The sequence below is a fragment of the Procambarus clarkii genome, chromosome 29 (assembly GCF_040958095.1).
Source record: "Procambarus clarkii isolate CNS0578487 chromosome 29, FALCON_Pclarkii_2.0, whole genome shotgun sequence".
Classification (NCBI taxonomy): domain Eukaryota; kingdom Metazoa; phylum Arthropoda; class Malacostraca; order Decapoda; family Cambaridae; genus Procambarus; species Procambarus clarkii.
The window spans coordinates 11,179,385-11,206,597 of NC_091178.1; the positions used below are offsets into that span (position 1 = coordinate 11,179,385).

The 27,213-nt window shown below is 41.2% G+C and overlaps 1 protein-coding gene across 2 annotated transcripts in view; it reads right to left on the reverse strand.

The window, feature by feature from the left end:
* Window positions 1-27,016, reverse strand: part of Galphao (G protein alpha o subunit) — a 268,246-nt gene extending 241,230 nt beyond the window's left edge. The window contains exon 1 of one of the 2 annotated variants that reach the window (XM_045753458.2): window positions 24,503-24,975. In XM_045753458.2, the coding sequence (XP_045609414.1) occupies window positions 24,503-24,620 (118 nt within the window). In that variant the 5' untranslated portion in view covers window positions 24,621-24,975. Of the gene's footprint in view, window positions 1-24,502; window positions 24,976-26,549 lie in introns of those variants that run through there. The other variant, XM_045753457.2, reaches the window with a different exon arrangement.
* Window positions 27,017-27,213: the final 197 nt, after the last annotated feature.

Here is a 27,213-nt window from a genome sequence, read left to right on the forward strand (position 1 = left end):
GGCAGGTGCCCCCTAACCAAGGGTAAAGATCTCAGCTTCTAAGTTACAGCCCCGCTCCTGTGCCAGGTAAGTCCACTACGGGCTCACCATAGCCCGTGCTACTTGGAACGTTTTGTTCCCCAGTAGCTGAATCTTAAACAACAAAAATCTCAGCTTCTGCTTTTACCGACATATTCTCATTTTTAATAAATATCTTTAACTTTAAATATTAACTTATTCTGATTATTAACACTGCTAAATGTAAGGCTGTTGTACGAACAACTCTAAAATCCTTGGCAACTGTCTTGCAAATATAAAAATATTAACCACTTTGACTGGTCGGTACAGCGGAGGCTACATTTCTTGCAGGTCGGCGTTCGATCCCTGACGGCCCAAGTGGGTGATCGCTGTTCCTTCGATCCTTTATATCCCAGCTCCTTGTTCTTATATCCCTGCCATGTCCTATATAGTCGTACTTTCTCCTACTAATTACCGTACCTTACATGTAATAACTGACAATGTCATCAAGTTCAGACGGTGTCTGGGGCCAATATTGTTCATTGGTTCTAACTTAAGAATTGTGACGCTGCACAAAAAGTTCACACAACCTCAGGAATAAAATTAGACCTTTGACATGCCGTCGGCTTCCTGTCCCCGTCGAGCCCATTATTAATGACATAGTGGATATTAGTAAGGTATTAGTGAGATAAATGTGTATCAATAATCCTATTCAAATCGCCCTTTAACTGATCAATAAAAAATGGATCTAAATTATACAAACGACTGCTAATGTTCAAATTGCATGATTTTGTAATCTGTATTAAAGCAGATTCAATTATGTTCCTATTGAAAGTGCCGTCGAGCCTCTTAGAGATGGTGGCCCTCAGAGGTCCCTGTCCCAGTAGACGGAACTAGATGTGGGAACCGACCTGTGAGATTTATATTTATTTAATTTATATGAATTTATATTTACGTTAATTTATATACTTCGATAGCAATTTGTATAATGATAAGTGGACTGTATTTCTGCAATAATCTCTTAATCTCACAAATCGATCCTCTACACATTAGGGGGGTTTATATTTATATGTATGCAGCCAATCAAACTACAGTAATAGCTACATACATTGATGAGGTTCCTTATCTTATAGTACAGCAGGTTAGTCCACCAGGTATAACTAGGGTGTAGACACCAAATTATCCTCTTTGAGGTAGCTTCCATATCACCCAGTAACTGGTGCACAAAATCTTCCTTCCTCGTCTTGACCTGTCAAAAGTGCGCTAGCTGAGAAGCCAGAATCCTATATATGACAAGCTATATCAGAGAAAACACTATACAGTACATGGAACATGAAGACCTAGCTTAATTACCTTTAGTTTGAGGCGATTTCGCGATCTAACCGGGTCACCCTATATCCTGACATTAATGGCCATAAATGAATGATAAACGGGTTTCGGATAGACACTTAACTTGAATTGTAGACATCGTGTTGGAGATGGTACCTTTGGTTTCCATAACACTACGTCCAAGTAAAATTAACAGGAGCCGTATTTGCTCCCGTGTGCCTCTGGTCTCGTATACACAATGGCTGTTTAACACTCCATACTATTGACGTTACTGGCCGACATTGTCCAGAATGATAGGAGCCGAATTTGCTCCACACGTCTCGGAGGTGACACAACAATGGCAGCCCTCCTTCCTCCCTCACGCCTGGCCTACTTTGTCCAGATTTCAGAAAGTGATAGAAGGGTCACATTTACTCTACTTTAATATTGATAATTAAGTTAATTTATATAAGATGTTTTTATGATGGTAAAGTCCAAAGACTAATGTATTTAAGAATAATTCCCACCATAATAGGTGGTGAATTATAATAGTGTGTGGTGATGATATCCCGTTTTCTTTAGATGGTAATTCCACTACAAGTTACGTTTTCTATGGGTAACTTGTTGGTAATACAGCTATTATCTGTATGATATTAAATGGTGTCGGATTTTCCGACATAATTCCCCAGGGGCTGCTCATGGGTCGAAGTCCTAATTAGAACAGACGAACACCGATACTCCTCCATCGAATTATTAGATTAATTTGATGTTAGTAGTTAGTAATCACACATTTGTGCGTCTGTTCGTACAGGACGGATGTCCCGTACTAGAGTTGCAAGGGTTAGAAGTCTAATGCGATTTCATTTCCCTGTCAACTCTTGAAAGGCTAATATTCAAGCCTTATTACATATTATTTAACCCAGAAGACTGGATGTGATCAAGTACTACAGTCAAGTATGATTCAGGGACTGCAGTGAGATCAGTGACATCAGATATAACTTGAAGTTTCTTCAGGTAACTGGTCACTGATATATAAACACTGAGGCCCATGGAATACATCTTGATTAAATAATAAATGTATCAAATCAGTCATCAGATTTATTAGGGTTTAATTTAGTTAATTGATTCAGAAGATTGAATAGCTCATCATTAAAGTAAAGTATGGTTCTGAGACTGCAGTGGGATCAGTGACATTGGTCGCAGTGACTTGTAGCTGTTTTAGGCTACTGTTCACTGATTTGCCACTGAAGCCTCATGAACTCATCTTAAGCTTCAAATGATGATACTAACATCAACCTCTGTTACTATAGTCAGCTGTAATCTCCTTAGTATAATGCTACTGGAGAAATATAATCAGCTGACAAATTTAGATTTCTACTGGTATTGTTTATCTGCAGGCATAGGTCTCCTCAGGCTTGATACTGGGCCTGAGAGTAATTTACCTCCTGCAGAGTTTAACATGGTTATGCCCTGATATTTAGTAGGGCTACCAATGAATTGATGGTAGTAGTCTGTCCCCACAAGGACAGCCATTTGGCATTTGATTTGCTCAAATTTACCTGCAGCTGCTTGATAATAGCTTTCCAGGTCAGCATAATCAACTTGAGATTGTTGTGACAAATCTTCACATTTCTTGATCTGTCTTGTTAAGTGGCCTTTAAGACCTGCAAGGGTTCTTTTCATTCTCCCTGCATTATCCATACTGGCTCGTTGGTGAAGCCTTGTGGGGCTTGTACTTGGGCTGCTCATAATACTGAACAAACACTAATGGTAGCCTAGGGTAAAATTCTGCACTCACTAGGCAATAATCCTACCTCTACTAGAGGTTAGCACTTAAAATTAATACACATTATATATATACAATCATACACACTAATGATTTGAGTGATAAACCAGTGTCACTGGAAGTACCTTTAGGTTAGCTCTTCTATATCACCCTAGGATGGTAGAGACACTAATTAATCACTCAAAGGTGTAATGATCATAAGTAAATTATTATATACACACAACTCAACTCGAGTTGATAAAAATTACACCCAAAATAGGGTCTGGACCATGCATTAATGGTGTTAAGTTGTTCAATATAGTACAACTGACTATGGTAATAATGGGACTAGGATGAACGATAATAGTTCAACTAGTCAGTATCCTACCCTGTTGTGGGTTGGCAATTAGTAAATATTATACTGTGATCACTAGTGCAATATATATTAAATAATTCTCTATTTGGAGAAATAATATACACAATTATTGATAATAGCCTCTTAATTAGCCTCTATGAAACTTCTAATATTATCTAGAAGTATTAAATGTTATTAGTGACCTCGCGAAATAAAGTCCACAAAATTCGTGGATAATCTCTCGCGAAATGTAACACCACGAAATCCGTGAACAATATCGCGAAGACACAGTCACTAATTAGGCTGGCTTCTATATTAGCGCTGTCATTTCACGAAATAACACGCCACCAAATATCTGTGGGTGTGCATGAAACCGCTGACGAAGCTGAACTGGGCTGAGGGAGGCTCCTGAGCTCCCTCGAGGCTAGGCTGCCGTCTTGACTGGCTGGCCTTTGTTTAAATAACACTGCACTAGTATATTTAATGAATCCACTGGTTAACTGGTTCATCCGGTACTAAGATGACCAAATGTGGGTTCAAAGGATCAAATAATCCGTCATCCGGTTCGAAGATGACCAAATAATGTGGGAACCGACCTGTGAGATTTATATTTATTTAATTTATATGAATTTATATTTACGTTAATTTATATACTTCGATAGCAATTTGTATAATGATAAGTGGACTGTATTTCTGCAATAATCTCATAATCTCACAAATCGATCCTCTACACATTAGGGGGGTTTATATTTATATATATGCAGCCAATCAAACTACAGTAATAGCTACATACATTGAAGAGGTTCCTTATCTTATAGTACAGCAGGTTAGTCCACCAGGTATAACTAGGGTGTAGACACCAAATTATCCTCTTTGAGGTAGCTTCCATATCACCCAGTAACTGGTGCACAAATCTTGCATCCTCGTCTTGACCTGTCAAAAGTGCGCTAGCTGTGAAGCCAGAATCCTATATATGACAAGCTATATCAGAGAAAACAGTACATGGAACATGAAGACCTGGCTTAATTACCTTTAGTTTGAGGCTTCCATGTGATCTAACCGGGTCACCCTATATAATGACATTAATGGCCATAAATGAATGATAAACGGGTTTCGGATAGACACTTAACTTGAATTGTAGACATCGTGTTGGAGATGGTACCTTTGGTTTCCATAACACTACGTCCAAGTAAAATTAACAGGAGCCGAATTTGCTCCCGTGTGAGCCTCTGACGCCTGGCCTACTTTGTCCAGATTTCAGAAAGTGATAGAAGGGTCACATTTACTCTACTTTAATATTGATAATTAAGTTAATTTATATAAGATGTTTTTATGATGGTAAAGTCCAAAGACTAATGTATTTAAGAATAATTCCCACCATAATAGGTGGTGAATTATAATAGTGTGTGGTGATGATATCCCGTTTTCTTTAGATGGTAATTCCACTACAAGTTACGTTTTCTATGGGTAACTTGTTGGTAATACAGCTATTATCTGTATGATATTAAATGGTGTCGGATTTTCCGACACTAGAGACGGTCACCGTCAGGTAAATTCTGGAAAACTGACGAGAAATTCTCCTGCAGAATGATTGGAATAGATAGGATATTTTTTAAAGTTGTGCCTTTAACTAAGATGAGACGAGCTACTGAAGATGCTGGGAGCCGCTGTTTCAAGTTGAGACGAGGCAGGGCGGTTGCTGGGAGCCGCTGTTTCAAGTTGAGACGAGGCAGGGCGGTTGCTGGGACCCGCTGTTTCAAGTTGAGACGAGGCAGGGCGGTTGCTGGGACCCGCTGAGACGAGGCAGGGCAGGTGGTGGGAACCACTGCACTGTGGAGTGCCAGATGTGTCGCCCTCGGCGAGGACGACAGGAGGGAGGGAGCCTGGTCCTCCAGTGGTTGAGCAAGAGGAAGGTGCTGAAGGCGTCGGAGAAGTGCTGAGATGGGAGGGCGGGAAGGGCGGGTGGGCTTATGGAGGGATGGAGGATTATCAACACATGGAGGGAAGGAGAGAAGGAAGGAGATAGAGTTCTGGGGGTGGGAAGGAATTAATAAGGGGAGAGGGCGAGTAAGAGGAAAGGAGAGAGGGAAAGATGAAGGCAACAAGAAAGGAAGAGAGGCAAAGAGAGATGTAGGCAACACGGGAGGGAGTGGGGGAAGGTGAAGGCCTGAGGGGGTGTCTATTATAATTACCAAGTGTGCCTATGTCTTGCTCCGCTGCTGCTGTACACACACTGAAAGAAACCGAATTGCGTAAAATTTCGTTGACTATGATAGCGTCCTTTGTGCCTCTCAGCGAGCGAGAGGCATCGATGACGACAGTGAGCTGAGGCGACAGGAATGGTGCTGGGGGAGGCAGGAGTTACGCTGGGGGAGGCAGGAGTTACGCTGGGGGAGGCAGGAGTTACGCTGGGGGAGGCAGGAGTTACGCTGGGGGAGGCAGGAGTTACGCTGGGGGAGGCAGGAGTTACGCTGGGGGAGGCAGGAGTTACGCTGGGGAAGGCAGGAGTTACGCTGGGGGAGGCAGGAGTTACGCTGGGGGAGGCAGGAGTTACGCTGGGGGAGGCAGGAGTTACGCTGGGGGAGGCAGGAATGATGCAGGGGAGGCAGGAGAGAGAGAGAGAGAGAGAGAGAGAGAGAGAGAGAGAGAGAGAGAGAGAGAGAGAGAGAGAGAGAGAGAGAGAGAGAGAGAGAGAGAGAGAGAGAGAGAGAAAGAGAAACAGAGAGAGAGAGAGAGAGAGAGAGAGAGAGAGAGAGAGAGAGAGAGAGAGAGAGAGAGAGAGAGAGAGAGAGAGAGAGAGAGAAAGAGAAAGAGAAAGAGAAAGAGAAAGAGAGAGAGAGAGAGAGAGAGAGAGAGAAGAGAGAGAGAAAGAGAGAGAGAAAGAGAGAGAGAGAGAGAGAGAGAGAGAGAGAGAGAGAGAGAGAGAGAGAGAGAGAGAGAGAGAGAGAGAGAGAGAGAGAGAGAGAGAAAGAGAGAGAGAGAGAGAGAGAGAGAGAGAGAGAGAGAGAGAGAGAGAGAGAAAGAGAGAGAGAGAGAGAGAGAGAGAGAGAGAGAGAGAGAGAGAGAGAGAGAGAGAGAGAGAGAGAGAGAGAGAGAGAGAAAGCAACGCCACACATCGGTGTATACAGACTGGCTGCGCCTTTGTCTCTAGTTCAACTCTACCAACACACATACTTGAGTTGCTATTTTGTGCTGGCGAAAAACTGCTATCGATCTCAGAGATGACTATTTACATGTTTAGAATGCTCAAACAAAACAGAAGCTAGTCCTTTCAATTCCACAGTGTTCGAACCATGCCACTTCTGACCGTTATGCAGTGTTCAAAATGTGCCGGGTTTGATCTATGTTCGAAACGTATCAGTGTTGACTGCTCTACAGTGATCGAAACGTGGTAGTTCTGTCCGCTCTGCAGCGTTCGAAACATACCAATTTGAACCACCCTACACCGCTCGAACCTTACCATTTTTGATCTTCGTATACTGCCCAAAATGTGTTTAAAATATTCACTACTGCCAGTTACAAACGAACAGGACGAGACCAAAGGCTCGAAGCCTCACCACCACCACTACTCGACATCAGCGCCCCAATTCCCCCTTTTCCCCCCTTGTGCACTTTAACCCCCAAACAGCTTAGGTGGATTATCCAATCCTTCAAGGATTCTCGTATCCCAAGGATGTGACGTCCTGCCACAGCTCCTAGTCCACAACCAGCGATGGGATATCCTGCGTGGGGGGATTATTTGCCTTGGGCTGGTTGCAAGACCCTCGAAGAATGGTCTTCGAGACCCTCGAAGAAGGGTCTTCGAGACCCTCGAAGAAGGGTTTTCAAGACCCTCGAAGAAGGGTCTTCAGGACCCTTGAAGAAGGGTCTTCAAGACCCTCGAAGAAGGATCTTCAAGACCCTCGAAGAAGGGTCTTCAGGACCCTCGAAGAAGGGTCTTCAGGACCCTTGAAGAAGGGTCTTCAAGACCCTCGAAGAAGGGTCTTCAGGACCCTTGAAGAAGGGTTTTCAAGATCCTCGAAGAAGGGTCTTCAGGACCCTTGAAGAAGGGTCTTCAAGACCCTCGAAGAAGGATCTTCAAGACCCTCGAAGAAGGGTCTTCAAGACCCCTCGAAGAAGGGTCTTCAGGACCCTTGAAGAAGGGTCTTCAAGACCCTCGAAGAAGGGTCTTGAGACTCGAGTCTATCCATCTGGTGTGAGTAAACTTGTGACGGGTGGGGGGGGGGAGGGTTCTAAAGTTTAAGAAATAGACCAAACTGCCGGGATCATTAAGGCGGGAATCTGCATAAGTTCCCAACCGGGAAGAGGAGTTTATTCCCGAAGAGAGCACAGCCTTAAGGCCAACATAATATATACAAGCTTAGACGTCTGTCTGTCTGTCTGTCTGTCTGTCTGTCTGTCTGTCTGTCTGTCTGTCTGTCTGTCTGTCTGTCCGTATGAGTGTATAACGAGAGTGCCTATGACGCGAAGGTATTGAGTGAAGAGGCAGAGCGGGGGTGGGGGGGGGAGTGAAGGGAGAAAGGGGAAGATGAGTGAAGGAAGAGAGTGGGGGTGAGTGAAAGAAGAGAGAGGAGATGAATGAAGGAGTGCCATCTTCACACAGTGCACCATCTTCAAGGGTACAGAAGAGATGTGTCGAAGGGAGATGCCCAGACTTGTGTGTGTGTGTGTGTGTGTGTGTGTGTGTGTGTGTGTGTGTGTGTGTGTGTGTGTGTGTGTGTGTGTGTGTGTATGTGTGTGTGTGTGTGTGTATGTGTATGTGTGTGTGTGTGTATGTGTATGTGTATGTATGTAAGTGTGTAAATCACGAAAATTAACACGTGATGAAAAATGTGACAGTGTCAGACCACGGAGGAAGAATTGACACAGGAATTTCCTAAAGTACTTTCGTATATTAATACATCTTCAGATGTATTAATATACCTCTACCTCCACCTCCAGATGTAAGCTGGAGATGGAGGTGGAGAAGGTGGAGGTAGTGGAGGTGGAGGAGCAAGTGAGACCTAAGGAATGCTCTCGTGTTTGGTGTCAGCGTCTCAAGCAATCTGGACACAGGCTCGGTGTTCCGGGCACAAGAGAGGTTTGTCTCCTGAAGTAAAGTGGGGAAGGCAAAGGGGGTGAACGGTATGTTTGTCAGTGTTATCTCACTATGTCTTACGTTTTGAATTACCAATGTGTGTGTGTGTGTGTGTGTGTGTGTGTGTGTGTGTGTGTGTGTGTGTGTGTGTGTGTGTGTGTGTGTGTGTGTGTGTGTGTGTGTGTGTATACTCACCTATTTGTGCCTGCAGGATCGAGCACTGACGCTTGGATCCCGATCTTGGATGTTGTTGTTTGTGTGATCTCACCTATTGTGTTTGCGAGGGATGAACTCTGGCTCTTTGGGCCCGCCTTTAAACTGTCAATCAACTGATTTTTCGTTTTTTTCTTCCCACAAACACACACACACAAAGGAAGCAGCCCGTATCAGTTATCAAGCGCCCAGGAACCTATTTACTGCTAGGTGAACAGGAGCATCAGGGGACAACAGGGTGTGTGTGTGTGAGAGAGAGAGAGAGAGAGAGAGAGAGAGAGAGAGAGAGAGAGAGAGAGAGAGAGAGAGAGAGAGAGAGAGAGAGAGAGAGAGAGAGAGAGAAAGAGAGAGAGAATAAAACATTATTAAATCATCAGTGAACCTTAATAAAACATGCCAGTATAGTCACCTCACAATGGTATAAGGTTTGGCGGGCGAGGTTTGAGTAGTGGTGTCTCGCCTCGGGGTGAGAACACACACACACACACACACACACAAGACTCGTCTTACCCAACCCTCCACAAACACTACACCATCAGTTCTCTGCTTCAAGAGCCACGCCGATACTTTATGCAAGCAGCTTGTTAGTTGCGTCACTTTATAAGCAATATCACACGTCCCAAATACCAATCTCTTGTCGGTTTCAAGAATCAAAAATGTACTCATACAAAATATGCTATTATAATGCACATGGAGGTAATTGATAGGTTCAATGCATTGTGAGAGCAATAATTTTTATTAGAGCATCAGATAATGCAATAAAATACTCGTCGCTTTTTATACTATTTCGGTCTTTTAAACCAACAAACTTTGAATGATATGTCATTACGTTTACACAGGCTTCTTCCCCACCACATACTAGTGTGTGTGTGTGTGTGTGTGTGTGTGTGTGTGTGTGTGTGTGTGTGTGTGTGTGTGTGTGTGTGTGTGTGTGTGTGTGTGTGTGTGTGAATCACAAAGAATTTAACACGTGATGAACAATGTGACAGTGTCAGACCACGAAGGAAGGATTAAGGCAGGAATTTCCTTAAGTACTTTCGTATTTAATAATACATCTTCAGAAGGATGGATTTACATTTGGCTATGTCTAACAGAGTATTTATGCTACGAAATTCTAAATTTTAAATCTTTGTATCTTTGCCTTACATAGAACCTATTACAGTCTTTACAAGGAATTTTGTAAATGACACAATTATCACTGCGAGGACTGTTCCTAACTACAGCAGTATTTCCAACAGTATTTTCGCAATTAAACATGTATATAAAAACGTTTCAAGGCCTTGACAATATTTTTGAACCCAGAAAAATATGGTAAACTTAACAATTTTTTAGGCGGTTTCTGTAAACACTAAACTTTTGTGTAAATTTTCCCTACGAATAAGTATATATAAATATTGGCCTTTTTAACGCACAATGCTAAAATTTGCACACGACCTGTCTCCTTAATGACGTCTTTAATAAATCAATAACGTTTTCCTATAAAAATTATCCATGAAAATTTCGCTGGCTATGTTATGTCTAAGGCATATCCCTAGTTCATAGGATGGTGTCATAGGAATCAAATTCACTGAGTTTCACTGAGCTCGAAATGACAGAAAACACATTATTGCCATTATTATATCTTTATTCCATTTAATATTTAATAGCGACATTATTAAAACACATTATAATATAATTTCAGGAGGATGGGTTGATTTGCATATAACAATAAACAATAAAATTTTGTGAGAACTGTAATATATTACATGAAGATCATAATAGGATTACGTTAACTTTGGGAAGAATGATTGTAGTAGAGAATGAAATGTCAAATATAGTTAGGCTTGTGTTTACTCTGCAAATCATAAAGCGCATTTAAGGGGAATAAATAACAACAAATATTCTTCAAAATATAAATATATATTTTTACTATTTTATGATATCAAATTGGGATGACAGAATATAGCCGCGTCTAAAACTTCTAAGGCCACATTGATAAGGCTATCTGCTGACATAACTATTTTTCCACCACTGAGAAAACAATTTACGTATTCAAATTTTGCTGAACTCCTGTTATCGATTAGTTTCAATTCAGAATAAAAGAAATAAATAAGAACTTTATGAGCCTCAATTACGCTTCAGAAGAAATATGTTACAAGAAATAATTTCCCTCCACACGGGAAGTCAACCTCTCCCCTGAATGAAGTGCGTGCGCAGTAATAATTCTGAATCCTAGTTTAATTGTTTCATATTTTATTGCCAATTTCTTAATTGAATTTGCGGCATCAATAGATGCAACTTAAGTGAGTGTTGTGTGACAGCTGCAACCCATCCTCCGAATTGACAGTACGGTTTAATACGAAATGGCTGGCTAGTTTGTCCGGAGGGTTATTAAGGCCACAACAATAGCCTACTGAGCAACCAGCAAGAATACTTTAGTCCTGACCATAGTTCAGGACTTCAGGACTTTCAGTGTATATAAATATACCGAGGAGCTGCGTGCACCTCTCTGCGTGTATATATATACCCTCAGCCACACAAGCTCAGTCCTCTTATAATTTTGCTTTCTGGCTTAACTTGCCCAGTGGATTTCTATGGAGTTTTATATATTAAAATTATTGATTATCACCCTGTCAAAATTATTAACTTAATACTTAATATTAATACTCATTTCATATTAAAATGATAGTTGATGGCTGCATAATGAGCTATTTTCAGCGTTTTATAAGCCAATGATAAATTATATGCAATGATCATTTATTTTATGTTAAAGTAAAATTTATAACGAAATTATTAGTACTTTGGTCGACCCCAAAAAGTTCACGCTTTCTACTACTAAGTATCGGATATCTATACAGTATATAGATAGATCTCTCTATATATAAGCAAGAATGTCTGTTTGTTTTTTCGAGGGGAGCCTTGCAGATGCTTGGGGCTCGCCTCAGGAAGCACAGCATTCTCTGTATTCTCATGAGCGCAGACGGGAGATACATAATAATTTACACATGGAAAATATTATAGGGCCTGGTCCCAAACCTGCAGACACAAATAATATCACATGAAACCAGAAGGCATGGCAGGATGTGCAGAATACCCCCGTTGAAGAGTAGAGGTGCAATAGGTACTCTGAGAGACAGAACTTTATCAACATCAGAGGCCCTAGACTGTTCAACACGCTTCCACTACACATAAGAGGATAACTGGCCGACCCCTCACAGTGTTCAAGAGAGAACTTGATAAACACCCCAAAGGATACCTGATCAACCAAGCTATGATTCATACGTCAGGCTGCAAGCAGCCACGTCAACAACTGGTTGAAGCAGTAAAACTAGAATAAGTCTACGGACGATATAACCAATATTTCAGACTTGATGTCATTCAAATCGCACTGAGGGGGAGGGGGTTAGATGCTGATATTTCTAAAAGATTAGCATAGGAGCCTACCCCAACTGGCTCATGACACTCCCATACCCCACATGCGTCATGTGTGAAAGTTGGGTGTTCAAGGTTGGAGGCATCTGGCCTCCAAGCTTGAATATACAGACAGTTTGACAGACATTCTCTTATAAATATATAAATAATTTTGCAAATGGAGTTGCCTGCGCATTAAAGTTCATATGTAATTCAAATTTTAAATGATTTTCAATTGCAATATGGTATGTTAAAAAACTATATTTTACTTAAAGTTTAGTGGTCGTTTAACGTAAAAATGAGACCAGTTTTTGAGCAATGATAACATTTACACTCACCAGCTTCCGGATGGTATAAATTTAGCTCACTTCCACAAGCCAGTCCAGCCCGCGCTCTTGGTGTGCCACCACGTGTAAAATAACGGGGGTTACTAAGACGGACGAGCCCAAGCCACCCACCTAACCTAACCAACCTACACATAGAAAACGTTGATATTTGTGAGCCGCTACTTTTAATAGTACTCCTTGTTTTGTACGTTGGGGACCCCACAGGGTACAAAATGAGGTGCAGGAAGTGAGAATGGGTTGTCTCGTGGCGGGCGATGGAAACACTGTTATCACGTCATATAAAATATTCCTATCGATAATGGCGAGTGTTTCTTCGGAATTTATTCCAGAAAACACTGGTAACTTCGCCTTCACTTGAGATAGTTTAAATTGTAATATACTCAAAGTAATCTCAGCTTTAACCTTAAAAAATAATTTGCAGGCCTAATGGTCCATGCGAGGCTGTTACTATTCATATCCAACCGCTCTCTCTTTTTTTTTTATACGACCTATGTTTCAAATTTGCCACTGAATTTGTTTCTATGTTATTTGGTAATTTGTTCCATAAATCTGCAGCCTTATTTCTGAACCAGCTCAACACTGATTATTTAAACTTATGGTCGAACGCAGCAGTATGCGTTAGTCGGCCCCAGAAAGTTCACGTTTTCTACCAATAATTTTGTAGAGGCAAGAGTATCAGATATATATACAGTATATAGATATCTCTCTCTATATCTATAAGCGAGAATGTCTGTGTGTTTGTTCGAGGTTGGGGAGCCATGCGGATGCTTGGGGCTCGCCTTAGCAAACTTTGCAGAATGATTTGTGATTGTATGGTGAGTGTCATAGTGTTTGAGATCGACCCCCCCCCCCCCCCCACCACCACCACATTGCCCTCTTGAAGTAGAATTGGTTTCTATTGTGACAACCTACGATGCCAATGGAATCTGAAATGCTGGTTTTATTGTCCATAGAGTGTTTGACCAGATTTTTGTTTCTGTTTTCGACGCTGAGTCAACGTTACTCGAGCATGTTTTGCCCACTGGCAGAGAGAAAAGAAGGGATGGAGAATGGGAGAGATGGGGAGAATGCGAGGGAATATGGAAGGGAGGAAAAATGAGAGGGGATATGGCAAGGAGGGATAATGAGAGAACAGAAGAAAGGGAGAAAATGAGACATAAGTACCGCTCGGTACCCCATCGGTACCTAGAGATTAAAAAGAGAATGTCTGGCTGCATATTTGTCCGTCCAAGTTTGGAATCCAGATGCTTGGGCTTGTCTCACACAACTTTGCATAGTGACTGGGGATTTTATGAAAAAGGGAAAGGGAATTTATCAGGGAAAGCACCAAGCCATTACGACTATATAGCACTGGGAAGGGGTCAGGATAAAGATTTGGGATGGGACGGGGGAAAGGAAGGGTGCCCAACTACTTGGACGGTCGGGAATATATATATATATATATATATATATATATATATATATATATATATATATATATATATATATATATATATATATATAACTGAAAACTCACACCCCAGTTTTGTTTTCAGTTGCATATTGTCCTGGGGACCATTCAGGCTTGTTCGCATATATATATATATATATATATATATATATATATATATATATATATATATATATATATATATATATATATATATATATATATATATATATATATAACTGAAAACTCACACCCCAGAAGTGACTCGAACCCATACTCCCAGAAGCAACGCAACTGGTATGTACAAGACGCCTTAATCCACTTGACCATCACGACCGGACAAAATGAGGTGATAGCCGAGGCTATTTGAACCACCCCACCGCCGGCACTCGGATAGTAATCTTGGGCATAGCATTTTACCAAATCACCTCATTCTTTGGGGCACACGTGAGGAACACAAATGCGAACAAGCCTGAATGGTCCCCAGGACAATATGCAACTGAAAACTCACACCCCAGAAGTGACTCGAACCCATACTCCCAGAAGCAACGCAACTGGTATGTACAAGACGCCTTAATCCACTTGACCATCACGACCGGACAAAATGAGGTGATAGCCGAGGCTATTTGAACCACCCCACCGCCGGCACTCGGATAGTAATCTTGGGCATAGCATTTTACCAAATCACCTCATTCTTTGGGGCACACGTGAGGAACACAAATGCGAACAAGCCTGAATGGTCCCCAGGACAATATGCAACTGAAAACTCACACCCCAGAAGTGACTCGAACCCATACTCCCAGAAGCAACGCAACTGGTATGTACAAGACGCCTTAATCCACTTGACCATCACGACCGGACAAAATGAGGTGATAGCCGAGGCTATTTGAACCACCCCACCGCCGGCACTCGGATAGTAATCTTGGGCATAGCATTTTACCAAATCACCTCATTCTTTGGGGCACACGTGAGGAACACAAATGCGAACAAGCCTGAATGGTCCCCAGGACAATATGCAACTGAAAACTCACACCCCAGAAGTGACTCGAACCCATACTCCCAGAAGCAACGCAACTGGTATGAACAAGACGCCTTAATCCACTTGACCATCACGACCGGACAAAATGAGGTGATAGCCGAGGCTATTTGAACCACCCCACCGCCGGCACTCGGATAGTAATCTTGGGCATAGCATTTTACCAAATAACCTCATTCTTTGGGGCACACGTGAGGAACACAAATGCGAACAAGCCTGAATGGTCCCCAGGACAATATGCAACTGAAAACTCACACCCCAGAAGTGACTCGAACCCATACTCCCAGAAGCAACGCAACTGGTATGTACAAGACGCCTTAATCCACTTGACCATCACGACCGGACAAAATGAGGTGATAGCCGAGGCTATTTGAACCACCCCACCGCCGGCACTCGGATAGTAATCTTGGGCATAGCATTTTACCAAATCACCTCATTCTTTGGGGCACACGTGAGGAACACAAATGCGAACAAGCCTGAATGGTCCCCAGGACAATATGCAACTGAAAACTCCTGGCATATTGTCCTGGGGACCATTCAGGCTTGTTCGCATTTGTGTTCCTCACGTGTGCCCCAAAGAATGAGGTGATTTGGTAAAATGCTATGCCCAAGATTACTATCCGAGTGCCGGCGGTGGGGTGTTTCAAATAGCCTCGGCTATCACCTCATTTTGTCCGGTCGTGATGGTCAAGTGGATTAAGGCGTCTTGTACATACCAGTTGCGTTGCTTCTGGGAGTATGGGTTCGAGTCACTTCTGGGGTGTGAGTTTTCAGTTGCATATTGTCCTGGGGACCATTCAGGCTTGTTCGCATATATATATATATATATATATATATATATATATATATATATATATATATATATATATATATATATATATGTCGGATTTTAACATATGTAATATGACAACAACTGTATCGTTCATCAAAGTTTCTTGCTTATTGTATGGACTGACTCGCCGGAATCAATAGCCTAACCGTCACAGGTCGATATCCGTGGCTGGCAACACTCACACAAGCTCATTGTTGCCGTGTGGTGCTACTGTGTGGCCAGGAGCCGCCGGCTTTAACAGTGGTGGTAGCTTTAGTGTTTATATATATGGTGACAGTGGAGAAACAGCACAGTATTATGAGGTCCCTTCGGTATTCTTACTCTTATAATATTGTTAATCAAACTAGATCCTTAACTAGGAGGTAAGCTCATATATATATATATATATATATATATATATATATATATATATATATATATATATATATATAAAATACTTAAACATCTGCAATGTATAAGTATTATTAAAATTTAAATTTTCGTATTTTGGTAAATAAAATGTGTTTAATTTAATTTTGTGCATATATAATAACGTCCAAAACAAGTTTTGTCTACTTATAATTTTAAGTACTGGGTGCTCCATAAGTTGAAAAGTTAACTCCAAATTCATTTTACAGTTTTATATGGCTGACGTTTAAGACATGTGTTTCGTCGATCATGTCAACATTTTCAAAGGCAGAGTAGAAGTGGATTAAATTCGGCTGGCGAAACCGAATATATAACCGGTAGTGAGGTTATATATTCGGTTGCTTTTGTAGAATATTGTTAACCCGGCCATCTGGCAGGTGTCGGTAGGACTCACGTTTCTATCAATAAGGTCTCCCGGGACTTTTTCCTCCGTTTTGTGAGCTGTGGAAAAGGAGTTCCTGTGGAATATTTTAAAATGAGGGACAGCTATTGTGTTGTTAGTCGTTTCGGTAGAGGTAGCATGGCAGTTCAGTTTCCTTTTATTGATCTCCCCGACATATCCGTCAGCGTATACATTATTGACCAGGGGCCAGATTCACAAAGCAGTTACGCAAGTACTTACAAACCTGTACATATTTTCTCAATGTTTGGCGGCTTTGTTTACAATTATTAAACAGTTAATGAGCTCCGAAGCACCAGGAGGCTGTTTATAACAATAACAACAGTTGATTGGGAAGTTTTCAAGCTTGTAAACTGTTTAATAAATATAACCAAAGCCGTCAAAGACGGAGGAAAGATGTACACGTTCGTAAGTATTTGCGTAACTGCTTCGTGAATCTGACTCCAGAGCCTGGCTTTCTCTACCCGCTGCCGCCTGCAGCTGTGTGTGAGGGACGAGGCTAACACACGCGTCGACAACACTTCCACACAATTCTTCAACACTGTTGAAAAATTGATCCACCATACACTGACAGTTGGTCAACGAGTAGGAACTGCAATAACAAAAAGTAAGCCCAACTTTCGGAATAATCAAAGAAAGTTTTGACAGTAAAAGAAAGTAGTTATTCAACTAAACAAGTCTGGCCCGCCTCCATGAGGACTACTGTATCTAAGCATGAAGACCTCACCCTCAAAGGTTCAACGAAGAGCGACAAAAATGATCTCAGAACCAAGCCACGAGCGCCTACGTCGTCCTCGACACGGCATCTACACATCCAGGGAGGAAACCATTCCCTTCTCCTCCAGGTGCCGCACGCAGAGGGAGTTGTCTCTAGTGTGATCACCACCAGTCCATCTCCTTAAATGTTCCCAGAACCCGTTAACCCGGGTTGAACCGGATGACGCGGTTTACCGTGGTGTGCTAGGTGGTACAATGGTGTACTAGGTGGTACAATGGTGTACTAGGTGGTACAATGGTGTACTAGGTGGTACAATGATGTACTAGGTGGTACAATGGTGTACTTGGTGGTACAATGGTGTACTTGGTGGTATAATGGTGTACTAGGTGGTACAATGGTGTACTAGGTGGTACAATGGTGTACTAGGGGGGTACAATGGTGTACTAGGTGGTACAATGGTGTACTAGGGGGGTACAATGGTGTACTTGGTGGTACAATGGTGTACTTGGTGGTACAATGGTGTACTAGGTGGTACACAAAAATTAAATCGACCATTTACATATAAATTAAAAACAAACAAGAAATCAATATACAAAATATATATCGAGTTGGTCACCCACTTTGTACTAAAGTCAGAACAAGTTAGAGACAAGACAAGTCTTTGAGAATATCTCCGTTAAATACCGAGTGAACAATTTACAATACATATTTTGTATAATGACTTCTGGTTTCTGTTGACAATATACGCAAAATGCTCGAATTCATTTGTTTCACGATTTTCTTTAACGGTATTTTTACTAATTTGTTCATTGATTCTAGAATGATAAAACATTTTCCTAACAATGGTCTGTGTGACTAATATTTCTCACTGTGCTGTTCATTCTTATTATTAATGTTTGATTCAATATATTGAGTTTATTGAACTAATTTTGTTCCCTTTTTTTAACAGATTATTATACGATGGTCGGGGTAGGCCTAAGTTAAATGTTTTGAGAAATATTAGCATTTATATAGACCTCCCCCCCCCACACCATTTTCATGGAGTCAAGGATGTAAAATATTTGGTGCGAATCCCCTGGATTTTTTTTTATCGAAACAATCTATTTTCTGAGGCCCATACATTTGTATTAGTGCTTTTTAATGAATTTTGAGAAAAGAGAGGAATAGGGAGGACGAAGGGGGGGGGGGCAAAGGGATGGGGATTGGGGATGAGAGGGTCAAGGGTGAAGATGGGGTGAAATGAGGCGGTGGGGAATGGGTGGAAAGATAGGGAAAGAGACCCAGGTGCATAGTCTGTTCGAGGTTGGAGGGGAGAAGAGAGGGGACGGATGGAAGATGGAGTGAGGGAATAGGGTGGGGACTTGATAGGGAAGAGATGGAGGAAGGGGAAAATGAAGGGGGGGAGGAGAGTGAGTGGGAAAAGAGGGGAAGAAGGGTGGAGTACGAGGTAGGGGAGAGACAGCCTATCCCTGGCACCGCCTGGTACCCCTCCTAGTAGGTACATATGTACTACTTATGACACTCAGAAATACGACTTTCTAATTAGCAATACGTCACATGAATTTTTAGGCTTAATTTTCTAAAATAGAAATGGGTTAGAGCATAATTATAATCATTTAGGTTTAAGAAGTCAGCTGGGATGTCTCATATGCCAAATTCTTAGTGATTTGTGAAGTATCATTAGGCGTACCTTCAGTACGGGTTTGGAAGATAATAAAACACGTCTTAAACCATAGCTTCGAAAATAGCGTGATAAAATTAGAATTATATTAGTATTTAATTTATGGCGAACCGGAGTTAGTGGATGAACCAAGTTATCGTTTGATGATGGAAGACAGTGTTCTACACAGTAGTGTTTAAGTAACACCTCTATCAGTGCTAAGGAGAGTAGACATGCATGGATATATGTGATGTCTTAGAGGTAATGGTGCTAGGCGACGTCTGAGGGACACTCAAAGATGTCAGAAGGGATAATGAAGTTGTAAGTGACGTGTGGGTGAGCTGAAAGATATGTGGTGGGGGGGGGGGATATGCACTCCATGCTGAGAGGCGTCTGGCAGACCGCATGCTGCTAAAAGATGGCTAATAGAGGGGAAACTTTCTTGTTTGCATATCATTTGACTTGTCGCTTTTGTCACATTGTAATGAAATATGCAGAGCACAAACACCGCTGTGATAACACGTCTGAAGTCACTTCATTCACTCCTCCGCTCATTACTCAGTTCACTTCTTCACTCATTACCTTTCTTGCAAGGGTTTCATGTCCTACTCCTTTCCCTTCCTTCCCGCCCTTACTGTTACATACACTCTCTTCTTGCTCTCGTATTTTCACACCTTAACTTTTGTTTTCATATTTTTTAACAAGTATAATAATGTTCCTAAGATTTGTTTTATTCACTTTCAAACATATCATTATGTCCTCAAGAGATAATTCGTATTCACGATTTAAAAAAATGGACTTCATTTCCTTCCTCAAAACCTTCATTACCACCCCCAAGACGTGCATAAATCATTCACTGTTTATGCTCAAAAGAAGTTTCTTTATACTGTATTCCTACTGGCTTAGCACTTTCTTCTGATAATATTCACCATATTTTTATCAAATTTATCGACAGCTTATTTTGTCGATGATTTTAAAGCTTGGGTGTTTGCACACACCTTATATCTTGTCTATTTTATCAGCGCTTCACAACTACCACTTTTAACCTTGGCATACGTAAGCCAGCATATTACTTGAGCATGAAAATGGGTCACATATAAATGAGTGAATTCATACATGACTGCTATGAACGTACCTCTTATTGCAACAAGCCTCAGCACACTAGGCGTCACAAGCGCACAAACAACCTTTGTTGATCACGCATTGAAAATGCTTCTTCACATCCTCTGATAGCGATGACCCAAGACGTCACTAAGTGCTGACTGGTGCCAGTTGCACACACTGCCACTTCGATAAGAACGAGAATAGGTGGGGGGGGGGGCGTGTTCAGGCACCACCATGTATAATATATAGGATGACGCTGAGGGTAAATATCCTAATATTCTCCAATACTCCTGACAGAAAGCTTGACAGCGTGGCTTGCGATCTCACGCTTTTTTACAAGATCGATAGTAACTAATTGGCAGAAGATGCCATTAGTTGTGGTTACAAACAGAACTCGTGTAGGTGGTTTCTGTGAAAGTCTATTCCTTCACGTATGGAGAGCGACCGTCTTAGGACGGGTTGGGAAGACTGTTGATTGACTCCAGTCAGCATTTGAGGGGAGCTGCTTGTGTTGTGCATCGTGTCAACACATCACTACTGGGTTCGCGTGTGCTCCCAGCTACATGGGTGTACGTATGGTCCCAGGAAGTCCTAACATTTAGCCCAGACACTCACTAAATACAAGTAGGGCTTCGACATGAAGCCTCTTTGCAGATTTATCAAAATAACATTTTTCTCGCAAAAACTGTATCTATAACCTCAATACATTCACACTGATTATTTCACGACAAAATGTACAATAACTCATCTCAAGACTCGGCCCCCCAACCCTTCCCTCCATCCATCCTCCCATTACATCAAAATGCCACTCTCTCCTCGCCACACATTCTATATTAAACCCCTTAAAACAGACACTCCCGTTCCACACCAGCTCCTGTGCACGTATGCCTCATTTGCGTATTTCCATGACGCAATTTAGTTATTTTTTGTTTATTCTAAGCTCGCGCAACTCTCAAATGGAGGCCGGAAACCAGTGACGCGATGAGGATGCGTGGCTCTGGTCTTTCCACAATTACTTTTAGTTTTATCTCATAGCCTTATCGCTTTATTCACCTTGTTTACACAAATTGTGGGTTTATAACCTCTAATAAACATTATATACCTGTAAGGTAGCGGTTGGGATCTGAAGGCATTTTGTTCAATAGATTGTTGTTGCATATTCATTGTACTATAAAGGAAGTAAGCCTATAGCTAGCTCACCAGTGTGATGTTGACACAAAAGTGCTTTGTATCTCTGGGATTTATTTCTTTCTCTGTTCACAATACGCCTATCAAACATTAAATTTGATATCAAGGTATAAATTTAGCTACAGTTTCAAGCTCCCCACCAACAAAATTTTAGTGAAGGAGACCGAAACAGGAAATTCTAAAGTGAAAAGTTAAGATAAAACAAAGTTGATAAACGAAAAGGACTGAAAAATCGAGGATAAAGGCGGAAATAGAGAGAGCAGCTCTGGTCAGATCAATGTGGGTGCACTGCGGACTACCCACCAGGTTAGAGTGATGTCTCTCTCTCTCTCTCTCTCTCTCTCTCTCTCTCTCTCTCTCTCTCTCTCTCTCTCTCATGCAGCATCCCTACCTGGAATTACTGTTGAGGTGACCAGCATCACCAGTAAGGCCAGACGCTCGTGCGCTCAGGAACGTGTCTAGAATTCTGAAGAGGAAACTCAAAGGAATCAAACTAAGTTAAAGAGGTGGTGGCCTAAGATAGGATAAACACTTAAGAAATATTAGAAATGAATAAACGCAAAAAAAAGGTAAGCAAAAAATCAGCTGAATAGTGGAAGCGATGACATGCAGAACAGATGAGAACAATAAATGAAACATGATACGGGAGAAAATAATGCTCGATATAGTAAATATTGTGAAAAGTTTGTATAAAAAAACAAATAATCTACAAACACCCGGGAATAATACATTTTAAAAAACTAGCCTACTTAGCCGGAGTACTGCCACGAGACAGTATAAGTTATTACCGCAATAATTATGACTGATGGAGATGAAATCATTAACGAATTGTATTAATAAGAAACCATCAACTTATAAAATAATATAGGTTTACAGTAAATAATAATATCAAGAAATTTTGTAAAATTGGATAAATATTCATCTGACGAATACATATATATAAATATAATATACTGTATATATATATATATATATATATATATATATATATATATATATATATATATATATATATATATATATATATATATATATATATATATTTTAACAATGTTAAGAGTGGTAACCGGCGGTGCCCGGGACAGTCTGTCTTTCTCCCACCCCACTTCTCCCATCTCCCCTTTGACCCCCTTTTCTTCCTACACTCGACCTCCTCTCTCTTCCATTCCCTACACCCCACCTTCGTCCTCCATCTATCCCTTTACCTCCATCTCTTTGGTCCCCTCTTCGTCAACTCCCCCTTCCCCCCCCCCTTTTGAAAATGTATTATCAATAAACACTGAAACAATATGCGTCTCTTACCCCCCTCCCCTTCCTCCCCTTACCACCAGTTCCCCACTCCTACTTGCCCCTCCTCCCTTTCCCTATCCCTCCAACTTTGGACAGACAAACATTTCCTCTTGAATATACTATAAGAGAGAGAATATCTGTTCAAAGTTCGAGGCCACTTGGTTGGGGCTAGTCTCACAGAAATTGGCAAGAGGGAATGGTCTTGGGTACGGGACGAACAAAGGCTGGTCGGAGTCATTATAATTTAAAATGGAACAATTGCCACATTCAGACCCCTCCTATTGCGATTTTTGGCACTGCCTGCCAGCTACACAGCTAAATATTTTCAAAACAAATTTTTCAAATTAACATATGATGATTCTTTTACAGCTTCAAAGTTTTTTTTAGTGTTTCACACCACTGAGCTCCTCTCATTGGCAACCTGAAATACTATATTAAAAAAAAAAAGAATTCTAATGCAATGATACAATTGTCCATTACATAATATAGGATTTCATTTTTTTATTCTATTCAGAACAGAAATTTTATCAAAACTAACCTAACATACCTAGGAAATCATTTGCCCTGCTAGGCAAACCGGACCTTGCATACTAGGCAAAGTTGTGCGGCTTTGGCTATTAGCACGACATTATATATATATATATATATATATATATATATATATATATATATATATATATATATATATATATATATATATATATATATATATATATGTCGTACCTAGTAGCCAGAACTCACTTCTCAGCCTACTATGCAAGGCTTGATTTGCCTAATAAGCCAAGTTTTCCTGAATTAATATATTTTCTATAATGTTTTTCTTATGAAATGATAAAGCTGCCCTTTTCACTATGTATGAGGTCAATTTTTTTTTATTGGAGTTAAAATTAACGTAGATATATGACCGAACCTAACCAACCCTACCTAACCTAACCTAACCTATCTCTATAGGTAAGGTTAGGTTAGGTAGCTAAAAAAAGCTAGGTTAGGTTAGGTTAGGTAGGTTAGGTAGACGAAAAAATATTAATTCATGAAAACTTGGCTTATTAGGCAAATCGGGCCTTGCATAGTAGGCTGAGAAGTGAGTTCTGGCTACTAGGTACGGCATATATATATATATATATATATATATATATATATATATATATGTCGTACCTAGTAGCCAGAACTCACATTTTGGCCTACTATTCAAGGCCCGATTTGCCTTATAAACCAAGTTTTCCTGAATTAATATATTTTTTCTAATTTTTTTCTTATGAAATGATAAGGCTACCCATTTCATTATGTATGAGGTCAATTTTTTTTTATTGGAGTTAAAATTAACGTAGATATATGACCGAACCTAACCAACCCTACCTAACCTAACCTAACCTATATTTATAGGTAAGGTTAGGTTAGGTAGCCAAAAAAAGCTAGGTTAGGTTAGGTTAGGTAGGTTAGGTAGACGAAAAAACATTAATTCATGAAAACTTGGCTTATTAGGCAAATCGGGCCTTGAATAGTAGGCTGAGAAGTGCGTTCTGGCTATTAGGTACGACATATATATATATATATATATATATATATATATATATATATATATATATATATATATATATAACAATTTATCCTAAATTTGTTTGTCCATCTTAAAGAATGAAGAACAATTTTATTTATATTATTATTTTTAAGCTGCATCACTTTCGAATCCATCCCTGCCCTTGTATGGCAGTGCACAATAGAAAGTTGTATTTACATATTCGTACACTGACACATTGATTATAACCATGATATATATGTGCTTCAGTCTACAGTTCAGACCTATTGTCTTGTGTATGACCCTCTGTCCTGTGTGATAGTGAATACCAGCATTATCCAAACCACGTTCTATTGCATATGAGGTTTCTATTGACATGTAACACCAAATCAAACCTTGATCTAGGATGTTGAAGGACCTAACAATTTATCATAGAAAATTTCAGGCTGGGAAGGGTTGGTCTACTTACCTAAGAGGAGGAGCTTAACATCTTTAGCTGCTTCATTTGCGTCTTGCTTCATTTTTTTCTCTATCTCCTTGTTCTTTTGTCGTGCTGCCAAGTCCTCGGCCGACATTGTGCACCCCATTTCTATTTCCCACTTCTTATCTTTATTCCCTCCAATGTAAACGCTAAGCGAGACAAATCTGAGGCCGTGGTGGCGTAGTAGTACTGGCGGACTGTTGATGTGATCGTGGAGCTGCAGCAGATAGACTTAAAACAAAACAATGACCCTTTATCCTCGTATTCGCGTGAATCGCCGTCAGATAACTAGGCAACACTTTCTCTTATATTCCCTGCAGCAGCATCACCTTCATAAGACGTACCCACAGCCAAGAGCACCGCTGCACCCCCTGACACACACTACCAGTATTCCCTTCAGCGTGACGCTGGCGCCAGGCCCCCAAGGTCAATCCTCACCACTCGCCGTCCTGGAGCAAACTGCTTGCCCCTCTCCCCTCACCCGCTCCTCTTCCCTTACTCATCTCCCTAGGGGTGAGAGTGGGAATGGGGGCGGAGGGCTGCGTGTGGGAGAGTAGTTAAGAAGTGAGGAGGAAGCGAAGGTTGGGGAGACATCTCCCGTCACGCAGGGTGCAGTCGCAGCACCTCCACAGATCTCCAGTATCTTAATCTTCATCAATCAATCATCAGCGAGGGTAACAGTGATGCATATGGAAGGGACGAGTTAAGGAGTTAAGGAAGCAGGGTGTTGGAGGAACTGAATGGAATATATAGAAGCAAGGAGGGTTGCGATTTAAAGCAGTTAAGGAAAAGCTTAAGTTATATATAACTTCAAGATTGGTAATGGGTGATAAGAAACGGTGTGCGAAGATGGGGCGATCAGTGGGTGCTCCAGAAGCGAAAAATGCTTAGCAAAATTATATCCAAATGTGCCTCAAGAAATATCTTGTGAATAATACTAGCATCCATAATCTGACTTATTACTTCAAATATTATTTAATGTATGTCAACGCAGCCACGGAATTTAAGTATAATTGAATATAACAGACTGGGATTACGGGTTGCTTCTTCGTCTTCTTGATGATACGTGCAGTTTGCAACGGGTTGCTAAATAAAGCACTTCTTAACCACAGAAGGTAAAAGATAGCACGTCAACAACAATTACCAGTGTACCTCTCTCTTGGCACTCAACTACACTTTGCACTTTGATCTTAGCCGACAGGCAGAGATGCGATCAATTAGATGTATGCCGAAAGGGGGGTTTCGTGAGGCCCCATTTAGCTAATAGTTACGTTACTTGAGGACGTTGTCATCCTTGAGGACGTTACTGGTAACGTTGTTAAACGTTTCCGGAACTGCAGCCTACTGTGTGGGAACGTGCACATACGCCACCTACAACAACACTTCACAGACAAATATTCCAGCTGTGTGAGACCCTCCAGAATGTCTGGACGTGTGGTGTGTTCAACAAATAATATTGGCTATCTTATAAGACGCCCCCTAGAAACACATAACTATTTGGTGACTCCTTCGACATACTCTAGAAACAAATAACACAACACTTGGAGATGCTTAGTACATACTCTTGCAACAAATATTACTTGGTAACTCTAAAGACATACTTTAGAAACCCATAACACTTGGTAACTCCTAGGATATACTCTAGAAACCCATAACACTTGGTAACAACTAGGATATACTCTAGAAACCCATAACACTTGGTAACTCCTAGGGCATATTCTAGATACAACAAAATGGCCACAGCAGTCGTAACATAATATGTAGGCTTATGTGTAGGTAGTGAATGAGATTATCAACCTTAAAAACGTACATATTCTTATCACCAGCGACAAACCTTTTTATATCAAATTTAACCCCCATGGCATGTGCAAAAAAATTAATTCTCAATAGCCTAGTAATATTGAAACTACGTTCTATTGCATAGGAGATTTCTACTGACATGCAAGACCCAACCAAGCTTTGATCTAGGGTGTTCAAGGACCTAAGAGTTTATCATGTTAGAAAATTTCAGACTGGGAAGGACTGGTCTACTTACCTAAGAGGAGGAGCTTAACATCTTTAGCTGCTTCATTCGCGTCTTCCTTCATTTTCTTCTCTATCTCCCTGTTCCTTATTCGTGCTGCCCTGTCCTCGGCCGACATTGTGCACCCCATTTCTATTTCCCACTTCTTATCTTTATTCCCTTCAATGTAAACGCTAAGCGAGACAAATCTGAGGCCGTGGCGGCGTAGTAGTACTGGCGGACTGTTGATGTGATCGTGGAGCTGCAGCGGATAGACTCAAAACAAAACAATGTCCCTTTATCCTGGTATTCGCCGTCAGATAACTAGGCAACACTTTCTCTTATATTTCCTGCAGCAGCAGCATCACCCTCACAAGACGTACCCACAGCCAAGACCACCGCTGCGCCCGCTGACACACACTACCGGTATTCCCTTCAGCGTGACACTGGCGCCAGGCCCCGGGGGTCGATCCTCACCACTCGCCGTCCTGGAGCAAACTGCTTGCCCCTCTCACCCGCCCCTCTTCCCTTACTCATCTCTCTGGGGGTGAGAGTGGGAATGGGGGCGGAGGGCTGCGTGTGGGAGAGTAGTTAAGTAGTGAGGAGGAAGCGAGAGTAACAGAGGTGCATATGGAAGGAACGAGTTAAGGAAGCAGGGTGTTAGAGGAAGTGAATGGAATATATAGAAGCAAGGAGG